Source organism: Lampetra planeri, chromosome 28, assembly GCF_965212315.1.
Source record: "Lampetra planeri chromosome 28, kcLamPlan1.2.h2, whole genome shotgun sequence".
Taxonomy (NCBI): domain Eukaryota; kingdom Metazoa; phylum Chordata; class Hyperoartia; order Petromyzontiformes; family Petromyzontidae; genus Lampetra; species Lampetra planeri.
The window spans coordinates 11585722-11605875 of NC_136134.1; the positions used below are offsets into that span (position 1 = coordinate 11585722).

Genomic DNA, 20154 nt, shown 5'->3' on the forward strand with positions numbered 1-20154 from the left:
CCCGGCGGTTGATGCAGCTTCAGATTTATTACCGAAGCAATATCCCTGGCGGCGGGGTGCCGCCGTGGTTACGGGGAACATTCACGGCCGCGTGTCGGAGCGAGCTCACCGGCGCAACCGCCCGCAGCCCCCCGGCGGCGGCAGCGGCGGCTGTGGCCGGGCAGAGCCGATGGTCGCAGAGCCGGGGCGGCGGCGTCGGCGGAGGGGCGGTGAGGATGGAGGAGAGGGAGAGATCGTAAATGTTCGCTCGGATGCGATTACATCACGACGGTGCGCGGCGTCCCCGGAGCTCCGATTGCCGGACACCCGACCGGGGCGTCCCTGCTCTGGCAGGTGTCTGCCTCCGCTTTGATACGGCCGCGCCAACATCTGTCGGATCTGTTGATTTGGGGAGTCGTGAAGCCACCCGCTCCACAGGCCCCCTGACTCCCCCCCCACCCACCCATTACCCCACCCCGCCCAACTCGCCTCCTCTCCCAGATGCCCCCTCTTGGACGGGCGCTGTGGATCACCGCCATTATATATTTATTTCCCCCTGCATCTTTACACGAGCAGTTAACGGTCATTATTCACCGCTCACGCTTTCAATTTAACCTAATGAGCTGTAATGGTTTAAAAAAAATGTTTATATTATTATTCCAGTACTTTAGATTTCTTAAACTTGGGTGAAGTGTGCGGAATTAAAAGTTTTAACGGCTTTTAATTATTACGCTTGGATGTGGAGGGTGGGAGGGGGACGATCGGGGGAGAGGGAGAAGCAGCAGAAAGCAAAATTAATTCTGCATTAGTGGCATTTGAAATTCTCCCTCTCCGCAGACACCCACTCGATTTCCACATTTCTTCTCTCGCTTTTAAGCCGCGTTATCAGCGCTCACACTGGACGTTCATTTGCACAAACTTCATTCAATGGAATGCAAAATGAACGCGCGCGAGAGAGGGCGGTGCGCGCGTGTGGGTGCATTTGCTTAAAGGTGCGCGTATACGCACGGGAGCGTTTTTGCATGCGAGCATTTGTGTGTGCGCGTGCTTGTGCTAATGCGTGCGCGTGTACTGTTGTACGTGCACGCGTGTCTGTGGGTGTATGCGTGAACGTGCGCATATGTCTACCTGCGCACGTGCGAGCACGTGCATGCATGTGCCCGCACGCTCGCGCGTGCATGCCTCTACATGCACGTCTGCTTACGTGTGTGCGCGCACGCACGTGTCTTTGTCTTTGTGCGTGTCTACCTACACGTGTGCACGTGCGATTGTGAGAGTGTGCATGTGCGCATGCCTGTGCATTCATATCGGCATGCGTGCACGTGCGTGTGAACGTCCGCGTGCGTGTGTGTGCGCGTGTCCGTGCGTGCGTCCCCACACTGCACCGGCGGCCAGCGTTGTGCCGTCTCCCCCACTCGCCCCACCTCCTCCTCCTCGCTGCCGCGTGCCACCGGCATCACGGCTCGTCCGTAATGCCGCTGGATTACCTTGGCTTTCCCGGGCGCACGGCACTCGGTCTCTTTATGCAGAGCGCAGGATTCTGCAAGTGTCTTCGCTCCTTGGGGTTTTTTTCCTGACAGAAAGATACGTGGAATCCTCACCGCGCCGAGATCAAACCCCAGGCTCATTTTCACAGCTCAGCCCCCGCCCCACCCATCTCCGTCCTTCACCTCCCCACACCCCCCAGCTCAGCTTCACATTTCACGAGTGTTCAGTGTCACTGAATTTGACGAGCGGTTAATATAACCCTTCGTCATCGTCGTCGTGAAAATAACCATCGCCGTCGTCACGATCATTTCTTCTCGAGCCACGGGTGTCCGGTCTGTGTCGGGGGGGGGGGGCGGGGGTGTGGGCGATCGATCGGAACGTGCTCTCTGCTGTAACGTGGCCGTTTTGGGAACCCCGTGATGCAATTCTCAAGAGCAGGCTGCCGCGTGCCCGGTGTCCGTAGCTCATATTTCAAACGTGAAAATTACCCGCAGCTAAATTCTAAAATAATAACCGCTCCTTTGTGACTCGGGTTGCTTTCTGGAAAAAAAAGTGAAAGAACTCTCACCTGGTTAACTAAACAACATCAAATTAAATTTGTTTCCATTCCTCATTTTCCCCTTTTCGCTCCCCTAATTCCCCTGCAGCCAAATTACCCCAAATGCCCCCGCACCCATCGCGGTTCTCGCAAGCTCAGCGGGCTTGAGCCCGGCTAGAGCTAAGGTGGGTGACCGCCACCGCTGGGGCTTGCCAGGTGTTGTAGGTGGGGTTCTGCGAGGAGGTGGCAGTGTTCAGTGTCACCCCCCCCTCCCCCTCCCCCCCACGTGGAGTTTCTCCGGCCTCTCCGGTTCCATGTCAGGGTCAAGAGAACATCGCGGCCCCTGCCATCAGCGCCATCGCTTCCTTCCTTCTGCCAGGCCCCTCAGTTGTTGCGCAGTCTCATCGGTCGGCAGGGCTGCGCCGTGACGGTGACACGCGCGCCTCGCAGCACAAACGCCATTGGTTAGATTCCCGACTCGGGTGCCCCTCTGCGTGGAGTTTGTATTCTCTCCCCGAGTCCGACGTGGGTTTCCTCCGGGTTCTCGGATTTGCTGCCATAGCTAAAAAAAAAACGATGATGCAACGTTCTTGGACCAAAATTCCGATGCTGCAAATTTACATTCAAGTCATTCAATTGGCATCACACAACATCGCCCCCTCCTACGGAAACTTGGCAGGACCCTCATGGAGAAGAGTCTTGAGATTCATCTTCTTGGTTCTTTCGGACGGCTGCTTGCGTTGTGGCCGAAACGTCGTGAGAATTATTTTATTATGTTTTATTATTATTATTTTATTATTTCCCTTCTACGTGACTTCACCGAAAGAACCAAGAAGATGAATCCCTGCAGTCATGAAAGCTTTAAATATAAATTTAAGAGTATTGAGACTCGGCGAGGTTTCCTGGGTAAACGGGCATTGTGGTAATAATTGGCATAGGGAGGACACCCCACGAGGCGTACGAGAGGGCACAACCCAATGGTCCGCGCTTGCCGCACTGCAATCTCCTTGCCCACTCGCAGCTCAGCGGGTTTGGGATTTTCACAAATCTTCGCGTGACCCGCCAACCCCCCCTCCCCCGGCGGATCGTGGGCATGCGGTTCCGCTACTTCCCCCCGAATGCCAAGAATACGACTCTCACGGTCCCCACCCTGAGCAAGAAGACAGCTGGCCCCGAGCGGAGACGCAGCAATGCTTCCAAACCCAAACACGAAGCGGTGGGAGCCCCCCGGGGGCTCCTATAGCGGCGTGTACGCTCCCAGCATGCCCTGGGGTACATGCTCGCCGCCGATTGAGCGGAGAGCGCAAGGAGGTGACGAGAAGCTTGGTGGTTGATTGGAGGAGTGAGGAGGTGATGATGATGATGATGAGGAGGAGCCAGGTGACACGGGCGGCAGCCCTGGTGTCCGGGCCGACCGCGCTCGACTTTCGCGCCTCGCACCGCCGTTGTCCGTCTTCGTAACTCTGTCTGCGCCGCTCGGCACTCCGCGTCTCACCCAGCCAGCGGCGCAATCGTGTCGGACAAATGACGAGTAAGTGGAGAGCGGCGGCGCGGCGAGGGGGCGAGCGGGAGCCGTGTGGGGTGGTGGTGGTGGTTGGGGGGAGGGGGTGGCAGACGTGGGGGGGGGGGGGGGGTGGCGGTAATTGCTCCCAGACGGGGAATTAGTAGAGACCGCGTGAGCGGGCGGGCGGGGGGAGCGGGGAGCGAGCGCGGAGCGAGCCTAAGCGATGTGCAATCCGCGCTGGGAAAATCATTATCGCTCCCAGAATTCCAGCCGCAGCACGGGCGGTGGACGCGGCACCGCACCTGCGCCGTCGGCTCGGAGCATCCCCTCGGACCGGCGCTCTCTCTCGGGCCCCCCCCCCCCCCCCCCCCCCCCGGGCATTCGTTGTGGTGCCCTCGGCGGGGCGCGGGAGCGGTGCCCTTGGCGCTGCTCGCAAGAGGAGCGCTTTGCGGCACCGCTGTCGCAGCGGTTGGGGCCGTAGCGCTCGTTACAATTTCCACGGCCACTTGTGGAAGTTCCACATTCCTATTCCGGCGGCGCGTCGCGTAGGAGACCACCACCGTCCACATTCCACAAAATGGTTCTCACTTTATCGGCCCTAGAGGAATAAAGAGGCAAGTTCGACCCCACCTGGGAAATGAACTCGAAACCTTCCGCTTGCGAGCCATGTGCTCCGCCTACTGCGCCACCCGACCCGGCCTCCACAGCGTGGGAGACGATTAAACAACGTTCGTTTACGTTGTCCGAGTAGGCTTAAGCTGCATCAGCGTCCCAGAATCCCTCTGTTCCTCCTTCTCTCCATCTCCATCCCTTCATCTCTCCATGCCACCATCTTCATCTCTGTCTCTCTCCTTCCCAGCGTCTCTCCCACAAGCTGCACCGTGATGTTAGCGGTCCTTGCTGCCGGCTCGCTGCTTTCATGGTGCTCACCGCCGATGGGATTTAGAGATCCGCGGGCGGCGGAGGCGCTCCCATCATGAGACTGCGAATGCCCCGTGGCCCGGGGCTGTGACAATTCATCGGGGGCCAATCGCGGACGCGTTAGCAAGCGGCTCGCTCGCCCTCTCTAGCCACGTCGGGGCGAATTGCGAGCGGTACCAAAGCAGCTGGCGACAAAGAATGTTGTAGGCGCCCAGTGGCTTAGAAACAACGGGACGGTGGTGGTGGGGATGGTGATTGTGGGTGTGGTGGTGGAGTTGATGGTCGTAGTGCTGATATCGGTGCTTGTGGTGGCGGTGAGGAGTGCGTCAAGGGGGGATGTACGTGGATGGATAAATGAATAAGTAATCGCGGCGATCGCGATGCCCGGAGTTGAGGGGGCCGCCCGTGTAACACAACTCCTCGCGCCTCCCAGCCTCAGCGCGGCCCTAATCGCTTTCCAAGGCGCACGAATCAAAGTGCAGCAGCGACATGAAAGCGTTGGGGAGAGTGGCACGGGGCCACGGGCTGCCTGACCCGCAGGCAGAGGGGGGCGCGGGGGGGCAGCTCCCGCAGGAGCCCTGCACTTTCGACTCCGGAGAAACCGCCCCCCCCCCCCGCCCCCCGATCGCCGATCACCGCTACCGCCGTCGAGATGTCACGGCGGCCGATTATTTATTTATTTGTTTGCGCTGCGCCTGGGCGTCAGGCGAGCGCCGATCGAGTCGCTCAGGAACGGCCGACCGCACCCCCGCGTCGTCCTCCTCCTCCTTCCGGCCGTTCTTTCCCCATGCTTCGTCGCCGCTGTCGGCCTGATTATTCTTCTTCTTTTTCTTCTTATTATTTTTCTTCTTTTTAAACGCGGATCTCGCCGTCTTCTCCCGCGCCGTCGAGCCCGGGCATCGTCCGTGCCGCCCGTCTCCTCCCGCGCCGCCGCCGTCCAATGCCTCCTCCTAGTGGCCACGCTGCTGCATGGACCCTCCTGGCGCCAGTGGCATGGAGAGAGAAGCGGCCGCAGAGCGAGCGGACTCTGCGGCGGTGGCGGATGAGAAGCGCGCGCGACCGGGGGCGTTCGTCGTGCGCGTCGTGCGCGGTAGAAAACGAAAAATTGCGAAACGCAAATTCCACTAATTGCAGCTGTTTTGAGGCGGACGTGAAAAAAAATAATAGCGATAATTTGGGGAAACATTGACCCAGTAATAAATAAACTGCCGTGAATTCCTCTAATTGGGCAATAAATCACAGGCGGGCAGCAAGGGACGGCGGGCGGCGCGCTGTGCAACGAGCGACGTTCACATCCGCGGAAACGCGGCAATTATTTTTTGTTTAATGGACAAAGGACGTTTGTGGGCAGCGAGCGAGCGAGAGAGCGACGGGCAGCGGCGCCTGACTCGCGCTGCCCTCTGCCCGCACCCCCCGCCCAGGTCTGGTTCAGCAACCGGCGCGCCCGCTGGAGGAAGCAGGCCGGGGCCAACCAACTGGCGGCGTTCAACCACCTCATACCGGGCGGCTTCCCCCCGGCCAGCATGCCGGGCCTGCCGCCGTACCAGCTGCCTGAGGGGCCCTACCCGGGCTCCGGCATCCCGCAAGGTGAGGCGCTCGCCGCTGCGCGGTCATCGTCATGGTCATCGTGGTCATCGTCATCATTGTCGGCAGCAGCTGGGATCAATCCACTTCCGGGTGGAGGTCTCCCTGAGCCCTCAATCCATCCGACTCGATCCAGCCGGGCCCTTTGGCCACATCGTGGGGTCCCTCGTCAGCCGTGCTCGCTCCGGGCCCGGGCCACGGCACCCATTGCCTCCCTCGGCTTCACGGGGCCCCGAGTGTCCGTTCTAGAACAGACCGCCGCCGCACTCCGCTTGGGCCCCCCCACGGGAACGGACGGACCCTGTGGCAGTCGCGGGCGCGAGCGTGCTGACCGCCGGAGACGATCCGGCGGCGCCCGTGAGCTACGTGAATTGACTTACGCAATCGGCAAAGAATCCGCACAGGGTTCCATCGGAGGGCGCCTTGCAGGTGTGCGTCATTGTGCTCGCGCACGCGAGCGGGTGTATGACGCGCTGGCGTGTGTGGGAATTAATTCATTAGTGCGCTGAGCGCGTTACAGTAAACGCTATTGTCTGGTGTGTTTTTGCGCTGATTGTAATTTATTGAAGGCAAGCATCCCTGTGGGGCGGGGGGGGGGGGTCAGCGGAAGGGGTCGGTGAGGGTCGGTGGGGGTTTAATTGTAACATTTTAGAGATTTGGGTTTAGAATTGTGACTCGGAGTCGTTTGGGTGTTTTTAGGCCAAGTTTTAACGTTCACTAATCTGAGCCGTCTTCACTGGAGAGGAGAGACGGAGTTTGTAAGGCCGTGAACCCTGGGCAGGGACCCCATGTCAACGCTCCTCTCCGTGCATCTCTGATGTTGATCGTCGTGTGCACATTAGACCATCGCGCAATGCACAGCAAGCAATATTGGTATTCACATAAATACCTCGTTGGTTAGTCTCTTGGCAAACCAATTTGAGTTTGATCTTCAAACTTTCCACAAAACCTTCCCAGACTACGGCAACTCTACACCTGATGGGCCTTGGCTCGCCGACCTCGTTTAAAGACACCCTCTCTCCTCCTCCCCCTCCTCCTCCCCCACATGGTCATCCTCCCACAGTGGACACAGGCACGACGGTACACAGACCGCAGCCCCTGCCGCCCTCCTCCATGCACCAGGGCGGCGGCCTGGCCGGCGGGGACGGCGCCGGAGCCTACGGCCTCTCCTCGAACCGCTCCGGCTTCTACTCGGACAGCTTCATGTCGGCCGCGTCAGCGCCGTCCAACCACATGGCGCCCATGGCCAACGGCCTCTCCCCGCAGGTGAGGGCGTGTGGGGTCGAGGGGGCGTGGGGTCGCGGTCTGCAGTTATAAGGTCACGGAAGTTAGAAACGGGGCTCCCGCGGACCGATCGGCTGTGCCGGCAGGAAGAATGTGGAGGTGACGGAGGGTTTTGTGGAGACGGGGGCGGGCGATGTCCTTTATGGAGGGGGCTGCGAGGAGGTCAAGATGCCGAGCGCTTTAGCAGGGGGCGTGTTTGATGGGCTGTGGAAACCACCTTGGAAGAGAAGAAGAGAGCGGAGCGTGCACGTAGAGAAAACGGTGTGGACCAGAGGGCCGCACTCCAACCGTGCAGCTCGTTTATGCACAGGGAGGGATGTTGAGACCTTCGTTCCGAGGCAGGAGAAACAACGCAGAAGCCCAGCAGAGAACGCGGCAGCTGCACTAAGTGGGCGTGGCCTCCACGAGTCTGGCGACCAAGGGAAGAGAAGGCCTAAGATCAGTTGCTGAGATACTGTCAGGACAGATGTCTCCGTGTGAGCCTATGGGTCACTCTTGTGAGTCTGTGGGTCACTCTGTGAGTCTATGGGTCACTCTGTGAGACTGTGGGTCACTCCGTGAGACTGTGGGTCACTCCGTGAGTCTGTGGGTCACTCCGTGAGTCTGTGGGTCACTCTGTGAGTTTGTGGGTCACTCTGTGGGTCTGTGGGTCACTCAGTGAGTCTGTGGGTCACTCTGTGAGACTGTGGGTCACTCTGTGAGACTGTGGGTCACTCTATGAGTCTATGTGTCTCTTGTCGCTGAGAAATAGCCCTGGTGAGAGCGTATCTCCTTGCCTTACTCCTCTTCCAAATTGTGTGCTTTTACTTCCTCTGTGCAATCTCAGTGGAGCTGTTCCATCTTGACAAATTATTTTTATCACTTCTCTATGTTCTATGAAGGCCTTGCTCTGCGAGAGCTTGGGAGGATGCGCCAATTTACACCGAATCAAATGCATTTTCATTGTTGATGGTGATGTGGTGACTGTGGAGAACAATGCAGGAAGTGAGTGAAGAATCAGACTTGACGGCTCTGCTGGATCAAGTCCTCGCCACTCCGTGCCGGTCATGAGAGTTGTTAGGCCCTACCTCGCCACGCTGGGTCAGCACGGCTTGGCGAAGCGATGGGAGGGCCCAGGACCAGTTCAGATCCCATTCACTACTGCTCTTAGCCATGGCCAGGAATCGATCCACGGCTCCATCGCTCCGCCCAGACCGCCGAACAAACCCGGCAGTGACCTCGTTCGCGACGGCGCAACGGCAATTACGGTGCCCCGCCGTCGCGACGGTCACCCTGCGACTGGCCCTCCCCAGCAGGACGCGCCACCCACAATAAAGGGCGGCCTTTGTGGAAGGCGGCATGGCACGGCGGAGGCTTGTGTTTAAATTTTAGCTTAGCAGTGATTAGCTAAACCTCGCGCGCCCAGGTAGCGCCAAATAGTGTTAAGCATTCCAAATCGCGTTCTCCGCCGGGGCTTCCCGGAGCCCTGCGACCCCCCCCCCCGCACCCCCCCGCACGCCCCGCGCTGCATACGCAAGTCTTTAGCGACGGGTTGGCAGGGATTGCGTGTGTGAGTGACAGCTAAAACCGTCTCTCTCTCCCCGCCGCCACCTGCTGAAAGGAGCTTCTCTTTCTCTCGTTTCCCGTCCTCCCACCCACTACTTTCCCCCCCTCCCAAATTATCCTCATCCCGTGAACCGCCATTAAATCCTGCGGCAGAACCGATGCCGATCCGGAGTAAGAAGTAAATTACAAGCAATTACACAGCGATTAGGCCGCAGCCCTGGCACTCGGAAGGCCCGACACGATCTCCGCTAACAGGCAGAAAATAAGATTGCAATGGCGCATAAAACAGCGCTGGAAATGATTTCCAGCGCCGCGTTTGTCTGCGATTTTGCGCCGCTTCTGCACGCCCGTGTTTTATTGCAAAGCGCCGCCTCCCCCTTCAAGCGGATTTCGCAAACGTTTTTCTGGTGTAACTTTTCAGCGCCAATTTTGCGGTGAAATTCCACATGACCCAAACGCTTTCGTTTCATTGTTTCTCTCGCACTTTTTTTATTCCGGCTTTTTTTCCCTCTCCTTCCTCGCCTCCTCCATCCGTTTCACCCCATCCCTTACGCTTCCCCACCCAACCCCTCGGTTTTGGCAGAGTCCAGAGCCCTGCTGCTCAACAAGTGTCTGTACTGTGTTACATATAACCAACGCAAATGTGAATAATAACAAAAACAAGAATGATAATATTTTACAGCCTCTTGTCAAACCATTGGCGGATAACGGCCCCTCCCCAAGCAGTGTCACAGTCATGGGGGTCGTTTGACCATGCTTCACCACACCGGTCAGTGGGGGTCGGCGAGAGATTAGGCCCAGAACATCGCTCGCCACCGATGCTCGCCACGTCTCCGGATCGAACTCTCGTCGCCGCGTTCATCGCACGATGCGCCGACCGTTGCGCCATGTCTCCCCCCCTCCGACGATAATAAAAATATCCCTGAAGGAAGACGGCGTGACAGGGGGTACGAAGCGGGAGTTTATCTCTCTGGGAACAAAGCAGCCGCTGTGCGGAACGCTCCGCTCCGCCCGCAGCGTCGTTGCTGCGCGCTGGAATTTGCTGGAACCGCAATTTTTGTGACTCATCCAGGGGCCGTAGCGGCGCTGGGCGTTCGGGAAACCGCAGAGCCCCCCCCCCCTCATCCCACCCGGGGCGCAGTCACGAGGGGCTGCGAGCGGCGAGTTCGCGGCTGCCGACGCGAAAAACAAAGTCCCCTTGCCCGGCTTCTCCGCCGTCGTCCACGATCGAGCGCCTTCTGCCGGCAGGGAGGGGCGCACGGGCGGCAGGGCCAACGAGAACGTTCCCGTGGACGCGTTGCCACTTTCACCCCAAATTCGGCAGCGCCCGACGTGGGCACGATACCGCGTCGCTCGCTCGCTCGCTCTCCCAGCAGCTCGCCCCGCACCAAGGAACCGACTCCACGTCGTAGCGCACCGCTTCCCACTGCCTCGCGCACCACCAGTGGTGCATGTATACACAGTACAGAAATGGATATCTACTAATTCATCGTAAATATATATTACAATATATGTTAAACACGTAGGCTTTCGCGACCAATATCATCCGTAAGAGGTTTTTTGGGTTAGATCACTTAAATATATAAATGTGCCGTTTAAACCCACCACCACCCAACACAGCCAACTAGTAAGGGTTGTCGCGTAAACAGAACGTGCCAATTCGCCAGAAGGACAAGATCAAAGGGCTCGGATAATGCACATGCATCATGTACGTTGCCTCAGTAATCCCGCCCCCCCCACAATTGTGCAAGAGCGCAGAAGGGTGGTCACCACATCTACGCCTCTATATAAGGAACGAAACAGGTGGACTTCTCCACAAATCTGGCTGTCGCCTGATGAAGCTACTTGTAATAACTGGCGAAACGTCGTACTCAGATTGTAAATATTGTGGCTTGGCTCTCCAGCACACCGGTGTGCTCTACTAGTGACGAATTGGCACGTTCTGTTTACGTGACAGCCCTTACTAGTTGGCTGTGTCGGGTGGTGGTGGGTTTAACGACACATTTATATATTTACGCGATCTAACCCAAAACACCTCTATTATGGATATTACAAGATATGTTAGTTCATTTATATGTGAATAGATCATGTATCTATCTCTTAGTTCATATTTATAGATATTAGTTAATTTACACACACAGATATCTCTTATGGGCTCTTGAAAGTCCACCAGCAGTTGTACCATGAAGGGAATGGCCCCCTGCCATAAGAATGTGGAATCTCCATCACCGTCTCAAGGCCACCGGGAGAGATGAGCACCGCTGGCCCCTACCCCGCGGCGCTTGTTTGAGCGGGGAGGCACTTAACCTTTGACCTGACCAGCGATCAACGCGTCAGCCAGCTGGGGATTCCTCACATTCCCTCCCGCCGCCACCTGGGCCGGAACGCCAAGCTCGCGACTGACGGAACGGCCTCATTACCCACAGATCAATGCCCTTCACAAGCAACAACAGCAACAACGGCAACAACAACCTTTGCCTCCCCGCACACCGCGTCGATCTCGCCACGCCGGTCAGCGCGAGATCGCTGAGCGTGCTGCCCCCGGGAGCGGTCCGGCGATGTCGCTCGCCACGGATGTTAGCCGTGGCCCGGGAATACAACAGTGGTAGCCACGTGGGCGGCGCGGTGAGTGGACCGCTGCGCCACCTCTACGTTTGTCAGAGGGTAAAGGCGCAGCCCCGCAATTGCTCGCTCACCCCACCTCTGGTGGAAGGGCCTCCACTAGAGGGAGCTCCAGAGCGACTCCTCGAGAGGGTGTGTGGCCAGGCGTCTGGGAAGAAGTGGGAGCCACCCACACTTTACCCCACCGCTCGTGATGCCACAGTGAGTCGATCGGCAGGACAGACGCGGTGTGCTGGGCAAGGTAGATGGTGAACATGGCAGCGTCATCAAACGGCAAATGATAGACGCGCTGCTTTGTTATTTATAACTTGAGTGGGAGTGCGTCTTGTACACGAAGCCCCGAGTGTGATGGCTCCCAGCGGCTCGTTTACGCGCCGCGCGCTTTGGGCCGGCCGAGGTTTCCGCGCGGGCTCCGGCTCTTCCTCGCTCCTTTCATCCGCCCAGTGTTTTGAGAACCCCGACCCTCCCGGGGGGCCCCTTAAAGGCTCCGCGCGCATCTGCGTGGCGGCGGCGGCGGCGATGGCTCGTGTGGGAATCTGCCGTTGGATGGAAGCGCCGCGCCCGCGCTCCCACGGGCGTACATCTGCGAACGTCGTTGGGCTCCATCGCGCTCGCTCACTCGCTCGCCTGCCCGCGTGCGCTCAATTTCTTCTTTTTTTATTTTCTTGGAGTAAATTCTGCCGTGACGGCCCCGCACGCGGTCCTACCCCCTCGCTGCGCGTGTGTGACCGTGCGTGTGTGCGCGTGTGTGAGCGTGCGTGTGTGCACGTGTACCTGTCTGTGGGGAGCGGTGGTGCAGCGGTTAGTGCGCTGCGCTTCGCACCCAGGCGACTCAAGTTCGATTGCAGCTCACGGCCACCACCAATGACGATTATCTGGTCTGGTCCTGGGCCTCAATTGAATACCTGGTTCGGTGTGTAAACATCGCCTCCTCCTCTTCCTCCTCTACCACCTCCTCATCTTCTTCCTCCTGCTCCTCCTGTCAGGCAGCGCGGCTGTGCCTCGTGATGGATGGGTCGCTCCTCGGGTCTGATCCACCGCCATCCTTCACAGCTTCTCACGCCAGGAATTTGCTCTTGATCTGAGCGAGGCAACTTTTTTTTTCCGACTCACCCCCCCCCCCCCATCTTCATCTTGTCTTTCTTTGCTCTAAAGAAGAAAAAAAATCACTGCCGTTTTTATAAAGTATCTGCTAAGGCAATCAGTGTCAATTCCCAGGCCTCTATCAAAGCTCAGCCAAAGGGTGTAAATAGTGCGTCTAAAGGGGGTAATTTACTACCTTTGTGAGACCAGTCGTCAGAGGGGACTTTATCCTCGCTTCTTTTGTAATAAAAATAATACCGACACGAGATGCAAAAACATCCCGAGCAAAATGAGTCTGCTTCTCTGAGGCTGGGCTGCACGGTGGTCAACGGATGGCCGTAGAGGAATGGATTCTCGAATTCATCCACACGGAGGTTCGAGTTTTACCCCCTGGTCACGTGCGTGGCTTTTTTCTGCATTGTGTTCCTCGCCCACGTCCTCCTCAGCTGTCCCCACTACGCTCCGTCCGCTGCCCGTGCTGTCAACTCTCCCTGCTCCTGGTTCAGCTCCACACACGAGGCTCTTCTCCTTGGACTGTGACTGACTGCCTCTCCCTCGTAAATAAACAGCCCCCCCCCCGCCAACCCGCACCCCCCCCCCCCCCCGCTCTCCGTTCGGCTTCTGGAGAAGCGGCCGCGTTGTTAAGCGCTGCAGGAATCGCCGCCGCGTCCCGGTGGTCCCAAAACAAACAAGCGCACGGACATGGGGATCATCGACGTGGGGGACGTGTCCCCCGCAGCCCCCCTCCCCCCCCCCCAATTACCGGCGTCGCATCGCCCGCTCGCTCGCCGTGCGGGAGCGACGCGGGCGACGAGCTCCGGGTGCGGCGGCTGACCCCGTGTAAGCGGCGGCCCCGTGCTGCGGCGGCGGGGAATAATATTTACTAAACATTTCACGGCCGGCTGGCGGCGTGGGGCGGGGGATGGAGGGAGGTGGGCGCGGGGTGGGCGGAGACAGCGGGGCTGGGAGAGTGGAGAGCGTCGTGCGGGACGCGCTGCGTTGCCGACCGGCGAGCGCACGGGATTCGGCCAACTCACGCGGCCCTCGTTTTGATGTCACTTTGGTGACTCGGTCCACTCGCTTGTGCAATTGAATCGCTCTCTTCCTGCCTCTTGAGTTCTCGCCCGGATAAGCGGCGTGTGCCGGTGAAGCGACGTCTACCCCACCCTGAACGTGACGGACACGGGTTCTGTTTCGCGGCGGTCAGCAATGCCGCTCCATCCTGCAGCGAGTAACAATAAACACAACAAAAATCTGTGAGTCCTGATTGACAATAAGAAAACTCAAACAAATGTGTTTTTACGTTTAATTTAAGAGATATTATTATGGTAGCATTCCCGATAAGATTTGCTATAGAATTCCACAGAGCAAGGGAGTAAGATGAGCAGTTTGAGCCTGTTCACACACATGAGGCTGCCTGGGAATCCCAGGTGATGTCGCACCCACACACACGCACTCACACGCACCCACACACACCCACACACACCCACACGCACCCACACGCACCCACACTCACCCACACTCACCCACACGCACCCACACGCGCTCACACGTATGCACACGCACCCACACGCACTCACACACACGCACCCACACGCACCCACACGCCCCCACACGCACACGCACGCACACGCACGCACGCACGCACACGCACTCACACGCACGCACGCACTCACACGCACGCACACGCACGCACCCACACGCCCCTTCCAAACACGTCCGTCTCCGTGGAGACGGGGCGATGGGCTCCGTCTCGAGGGACGTGCCGGCGTGCCTCATCTGGCACGGATTTAGCGGTGGATTTGCGCTCGCCCGTGCGGTCGCTCGTTTCTCATGGCGGGGGCCACCCGGCCGCCCCCGACTCCTCGCCGTGCCGCGCCGTGCCACTCGATCCGCGGATACGCGCCCACGTTCGCCTCTGCCGGGAAGCGGCCTCGCCCAGAGCCCACTTGATCCCCGGTGCCGGCCTCCGCTTTGTACGGCGTTTCACGTGGCGCGTAACGCTGCTTGGCTCGTCCCGGCCGCGGCGCGACAGGGCGATCTCTCGCGGTGTGACGCGGGGGCAACGCGGGGGCGACGTGGGAACGGCCGGCGCTTCACCTGGGTCGCTTCGTCCTCTGCGCATCTCGCTCCGTCACCGTGCGGGTGCGTGCCGGAACGCACATTTGGATCGTGTTTAACGAGCAGTCGAGGCTCTGCAAAAGTGAATAAGAATCACATTTTTGTTGAATCTGCTAGCCTGCAGGCCATTCTGCACCAAGGCTCTCCAGTGGCACTTTGTTTAAGCGGGGAAAATTCCAGACTGGTTTCGACTTCTCCGAAGCTCATCAGCAAGTTGCGGCCTGTTTATCAAATGCCACTGCGATGCCTGGTGTTACAGGTCACGGTGTTCTGTGCGAAAAATGGAGATGTGTGGTAGGCGCCACGTAGGCTGATGGACAACGATGTCAACGGACATAGAAACAAAAACATCGATGTGTTTGTCTCACCATTGACCACATGACACAATTAACGCAGTAGCAAAGGTCGACGGGTCACGGGCCATCTCAATTTACATCGTCCACCTTGACACTGAGCGGGCGTCGTAAGAACCGGCGAACGCCGCTATGTCACGCGGCGCGATTTCTACCATCGCAAGTTCGCGAGAATCGCTCGGTCAGCACGGAACCGTCGTTGCGCCTGCACCTGTTCGCTGGCTCTTGCCCACATTCCCACACAATCTCTCGCGCCCACACGTCGCCCGGGATTTCAAGCTGCTTCCCAGCTCCCCCGACGCTCCCGTCCGTGCCAAACGGGCCATCTGACAAATGCCTGGGGCTCACCAACCACCCACCCCCCACCACCACCGCCAACTCGCTCATCCGCTGATCCACTCGCCCGCACCCCCACCCCCGTGCCGACACCTCAAAGCCCAGCTGGTGCGAAAGCGCCGTGCCGCCGCGTGCCAAGGTGCCGGGGTCAGAGGGCGTGGGTCGGCATCGGAATCGGCTTGGTCACACATGCCACGCTGGCAGGTGTGACGAGGAGAGATCATCAGCACCGTCATTGCCGCCGCCGTCGCCCCCACCGCCATCGCTCGCATCGTCGCTCGCATCGTCGCTCCATTGTCGCATCGTCGCTTACATCGTCGCTCGCATTGCCACTCACGCCGCCGCCGCCACCGCTGCCGCCGCCGGGCGGGCGATGTGAGTCGTCCAGCCCTGGCCTTCACGCTGGGACAAACCGCGCCTCCTGCCCTCGCCCCGGCTTTTGGAATTAGGTGCGGATTTTTTCCGGGGTTTGAGTGAAATATTTATTTTTATATTTTCTAGCCCTTTCCACCTCCCGTTCTTGTTTTTCGTTTTAAGCCCATTTGCGCTAAATTCGCTGCGTTGGGCTTGGAGCTCGCACGCGTGGCGCTCCTTGGGTGTGGAGAGCGAGAAACATTACCCGGTTCAAAAATATCGATTTGGTGTTTTTTGGCTGCCGCTTTGCCAGGGGGAAGGGGGGGAAGGTCATCCACACCCCCACAGAGAAAAACCCAACACGCCAACACCGTAGCCTCCCGTGACGTGCAATCTGAAGGGCAATATTTAGCTTCAATAAATCTGAATTATTGGCATATCACAGGAAAATCTGTGTATCGACGTCTAAAGTCAACCAGATGTGCAATGTGATACTGACATTGCCGTGTAGCGCTTATACATTCCATATTTCTGTGACATCGGAGAGCGGGCGTCCCTATAGCCGTTCCAGATGGGACTGGGCCTGAGCCAGAAGTTTAACGGTGGGAGGGGAAGAAACTCCACAGAAGGAATTTACTACGAAACATTAAAGATGTTTTCGCTCGTACACGCACGATACCATATCTGCAGCTGCCCGCCGATTTGTTCGCGGGATTACCAAAGCGTCGTGAAGTGGACCCAACAGGCAGCCCGACGCCGCTCGCAAAGAGGGGGGATCCGTGCCGCGGTGGTGCAGCAGTGACCGTCAGTCGACCGCAGCTCTCCCAGCGTGACGAGGGCGCCCTCACCGTGAGAACAAACAAACTCACTCTAGATTGGAAAACTCACCTTGCGAGCCGAGTGGCACAACGGTCCCACGGGAGCAACGCTTCCCGGCGGTGTTTTGACCGCCGGGAAGGAAAACTCCAGGCTGGTTGAGATTTCTCTGGGCCTCGGCAGCGGAATGTGGGCAGTTAAGCCAACGCTGCCAGGCTGCCCGACGTCGCAGGAGAGATCCCTCCCACTGGCACCGCGGGGCCCGTTCATTGCAGAACAGGAACATGGTTCAAAATGTTGAACTAAACTTACTCTTCTTTTACCTGACCTGGTTAAGTGCGTGATTCGTCTATAAGATATCACATGCCATTTACCATTTAGTGGCATTCAAATAGTAAATGAAATGTCAGGTTTGTTAGACATTTTAAATCCTCTAAATTGATCGTCCTTTGTCAATTCGCTGCTGGATGTCGGCCTCGCCTGCCTGTGCCAGTCGCTCGGGTTGTTTGACCATACTTCACCACACTGGTCCGTGCTTGCTGGCGAAGTTGGGGCGGGGGGGGTGCAGGGGATGTCCTCTTCCTCGTGCTGCTCGTAATGAGTTCACGAGAGGCCGTGCCACTCGCCGCGGTGAATACAGAACACTCGGTTCTTGGATGGAATCGCAACAAATCATCGTGAGCAGGTGTTGCGAGCGAGCGGTGTTACGAGCCAGCGGTGTTGCGAGCGAGTGGGTGTGCACCGGTGCACTGTAGGAATTGGGAGATGATCAAAGAAAAGTTTTGCTCCGTGACCTCTGCTCTGCAAATTAAAAGATGAAAATACACTCGAGAGGAGCACAGCCCTGGAGAGTTATTCATAGGTGCATTTTATTATTATTATTCGTCTTCGTCGTCTTATTACCGATTAGATCTTGATGTAAATCAGTCCTGACAGCTTAGTGCGGTTGTGACACCGATCGCCACGGAAGGGACAATAATGTTTAATTCAGAAGGAAGGCTTCCGAGCGCGAGTCCTCCACCACCATATGTCCGTCAGCCAATCACGAGCCGCCTCATCATTATTATTATTCATGGAGAGGCCTCTCTCTCTCTCTCGCTGTCTCTTAAGCGAGCGAGCGAGCGAGCACGCCGCTCCCTCCCTCCCGCTCTCTCTCCCTTGCCCCCGCCAGCTGTGTGCCTCTCTCCTCCTCCTCCGCCGCGATGCCCGTCTCAGCGTGGCCGGGCGTGGGCGCGGGCTGCCGGGCCTGCGGAGCCCAGCTGAGAGATACTTCACTCTCCATTTGCATCCAATTATTGTGATGAAGCCAGCCCATTAGCGGGTGTCAGGACCGATTTGCTGTGACACACCTTCCTGCGGCACCCCGACGCGCCCAGCCCCGCCGTCACGTGGTCACGGCGCCGCCTAATTTGTTCCATTCGACGGTTTTCCCCTTCCCGATGATTAACGCTCCGAATTGAATTCCGCTTTCCCTTTGTGGGCGGGGGGGAGGGGTAGGAGCTCCGCAAGGATGACGCTAATCACACGGTTCACCTTTAATGTGCCGGGATCTTTCGTTTCTCTCTCGCTCCTTCCTCTTATTTAGCGACGAAGGAGATGCTGCAAGGAGGATATTTAACTGTTTAGATTTACCCCCTAATGAGGGTGCTAACCTCTGGTTAGCCCGCGATGCGCACTGAATATGCGGCCGAGACCCAGCGACAGTATTCAGGTCACACCTCCTGCTGCCGCTCGGCGCTCCGCTATGGTAATGCTGCCAGCAGCGTGAAAAAGTAAATAAGCATATATATGACATTTTTCCATTTCCATGTTATTTTGTGCTTGGTGGGAAAAACAATCTCTTTGCAATTTAGCGGTAACAGATGCCGCGCGGTACACGTGTAGGGTGACTTTCTGGGGTCACATCGAGAAGGAGGAGGCGGAGGAGGAGGCGGCGTGCAGGGCCGGCTCGCCCGGAATTTACCGTTGAGATTTGGGCACTTTGTGCGGAACGGTTTTAAAACGGACCGCGTCGCGCCGGTCAGAGCCCCTTAAACAAGTCTGAATCAAGGGAGGTTCGTTCCACCCCACACAGTCCACCCTGCCAGGCTAACCCCACCAGGTCCACCCCGCCAGGTCCACCCAGCGAGGTCCACCCCGCCAGGTCCACCCCACCAGGTCCACCCCGCCAGGTCCACCCCACCAGGTCCACCCCGCCAGGTCAACCCCATCAGGTCAACCCCACCAGGTCCACCCCACCAGGTCCACCCCGCCAGGTCAACCCCACCAGGTCCACCCCGCCAGGTCCACCCCACCAGGTCAAGCCCACCAGGTCAACCCTACCAGGTCCACCCCGCCAGGTCCACCCCGCCAGGTCAACCCCACCAGGTCCACCCTGCCAGGTCCACCCGACCAGGTCAACCCCACCAGGTCCACCCTGCCAAACTAACCCCACCAGGTCCACCCCGCCAGGTCCACCCCATGCAGTCCACCCTTCCAGGTCCACTCCACCAGGTCCACCCCGCCAGGTCCACCCCGCCAGGTCCACCCCACCAGGTCAACCCCACCAGGTCCACCCTTCCAGGTCCACCCCGCCAGGTCAACCCCACCAGGTCCACCCCACCAGGTCCACCCCACCAGGTCCACCCCACCAGGTCCACCCCGCCAGGTCCAACCCTGCGAGGTCGCCGTAATATTTAGCTGCTTCAAATTAAAACCGATTTTCGGCAGTCGGGGAAAAAAAACCCAAAGCCCAGTGGTTACAGCACATTTCACTGTCTCACCGCGCTGGTGTTGGTATAGATGAGCGGTGCTGTGGGTCCTGCCCTGTGAACCTGGCGACCCGGGTTCGAATGCCGGTGCTGTGGGTCCTGCCCTGTGAACCTGGCGACCCGGGTTCGAATGCCGGTCCCGTGTCTCTCGCCCCACTTTGCGAACCAGAACTGACCAGAGCGGTGAAGTATGGTCAAACAACCCCCGTGACCGACACGGCACCATTGAGGCCTTCATTCAGCAGGCGATTGACAAAGGGCGGTAATTATTAATATTTAAAACGTGCCAATTTCATTTAATCTCCCACGTTGCGTAATTAATACAGAACGCAAATGAATAAATTGGTTCATTATGCAGGAGTGGCGCTGCCACTCGCACCGATTGGCGACAGCGATTACACGGAACTCTTCACTCCATACCCGGGGTGGCGGTGTGGGTGGGTGGGGGGGGGCTCGGGCAGTGGGGGGAGCGGCGGTTTAGCATCGTCCCCGTCGTTGTTCAGGATGGCGGCCGCGGGAACGGGAGAGGGAAAGAACGTTCCTCGCGCGGTTTCTCCACGGCCGACCCCGCCGCTGCCCTCGTCCGTGACGGCCGCCGTGCGGCCCGGCTCCATCTGTCCGGAGGGGGGCGGTGGAGCGAAGCGTCAACTCTCATTACCCGACGGCCTCCAGCCCCCCCCCCCCCCCCAGCAACCTCCCCCTGCCCCCCCCCTCCGCGGCTCCCCCCCCCCCCACCCACACCGGCTCACCCTGTGCTTCTGAGCGCCGCCGCAGTTATCACTTTTAATTACCTCCGCCGGGCTAATTAACGAGACAGATTGCTCCGTGCGATTAAGGGTCCCGCCAGTCAGCGAGACATTAAATTGTTCTCCGGGC

At 58.5% G+C, this 20154-nt stretch overlaps 1 protein-coding gene across 1 annotated transcript in view; it reads left to right on the plus strand.

Moving 5' to 3' along the window:
- The window catches only part of LOC144728468 (paired box protein Pax-7-like), a 101210-nt gene that overhangs the window by 64368 nt on the left and 16688 nt on the right, over nucleotides 1-20154 (plus strand). The window contains exons 6-7 of the mRNA XM_078607934.1: nucleotides 5852-6017; nucleotides 7078-7280. Of these exons, the coding sequence (XP_078464060.1) occupies nucleotides 5852-6017; nucleotides 7078-7280 (369 nt within the window). The remainder of the gene's footprint in view (nucleotides 1-5851; nucleotides 6018-7077; nucleotides 7281-20154) is intronic.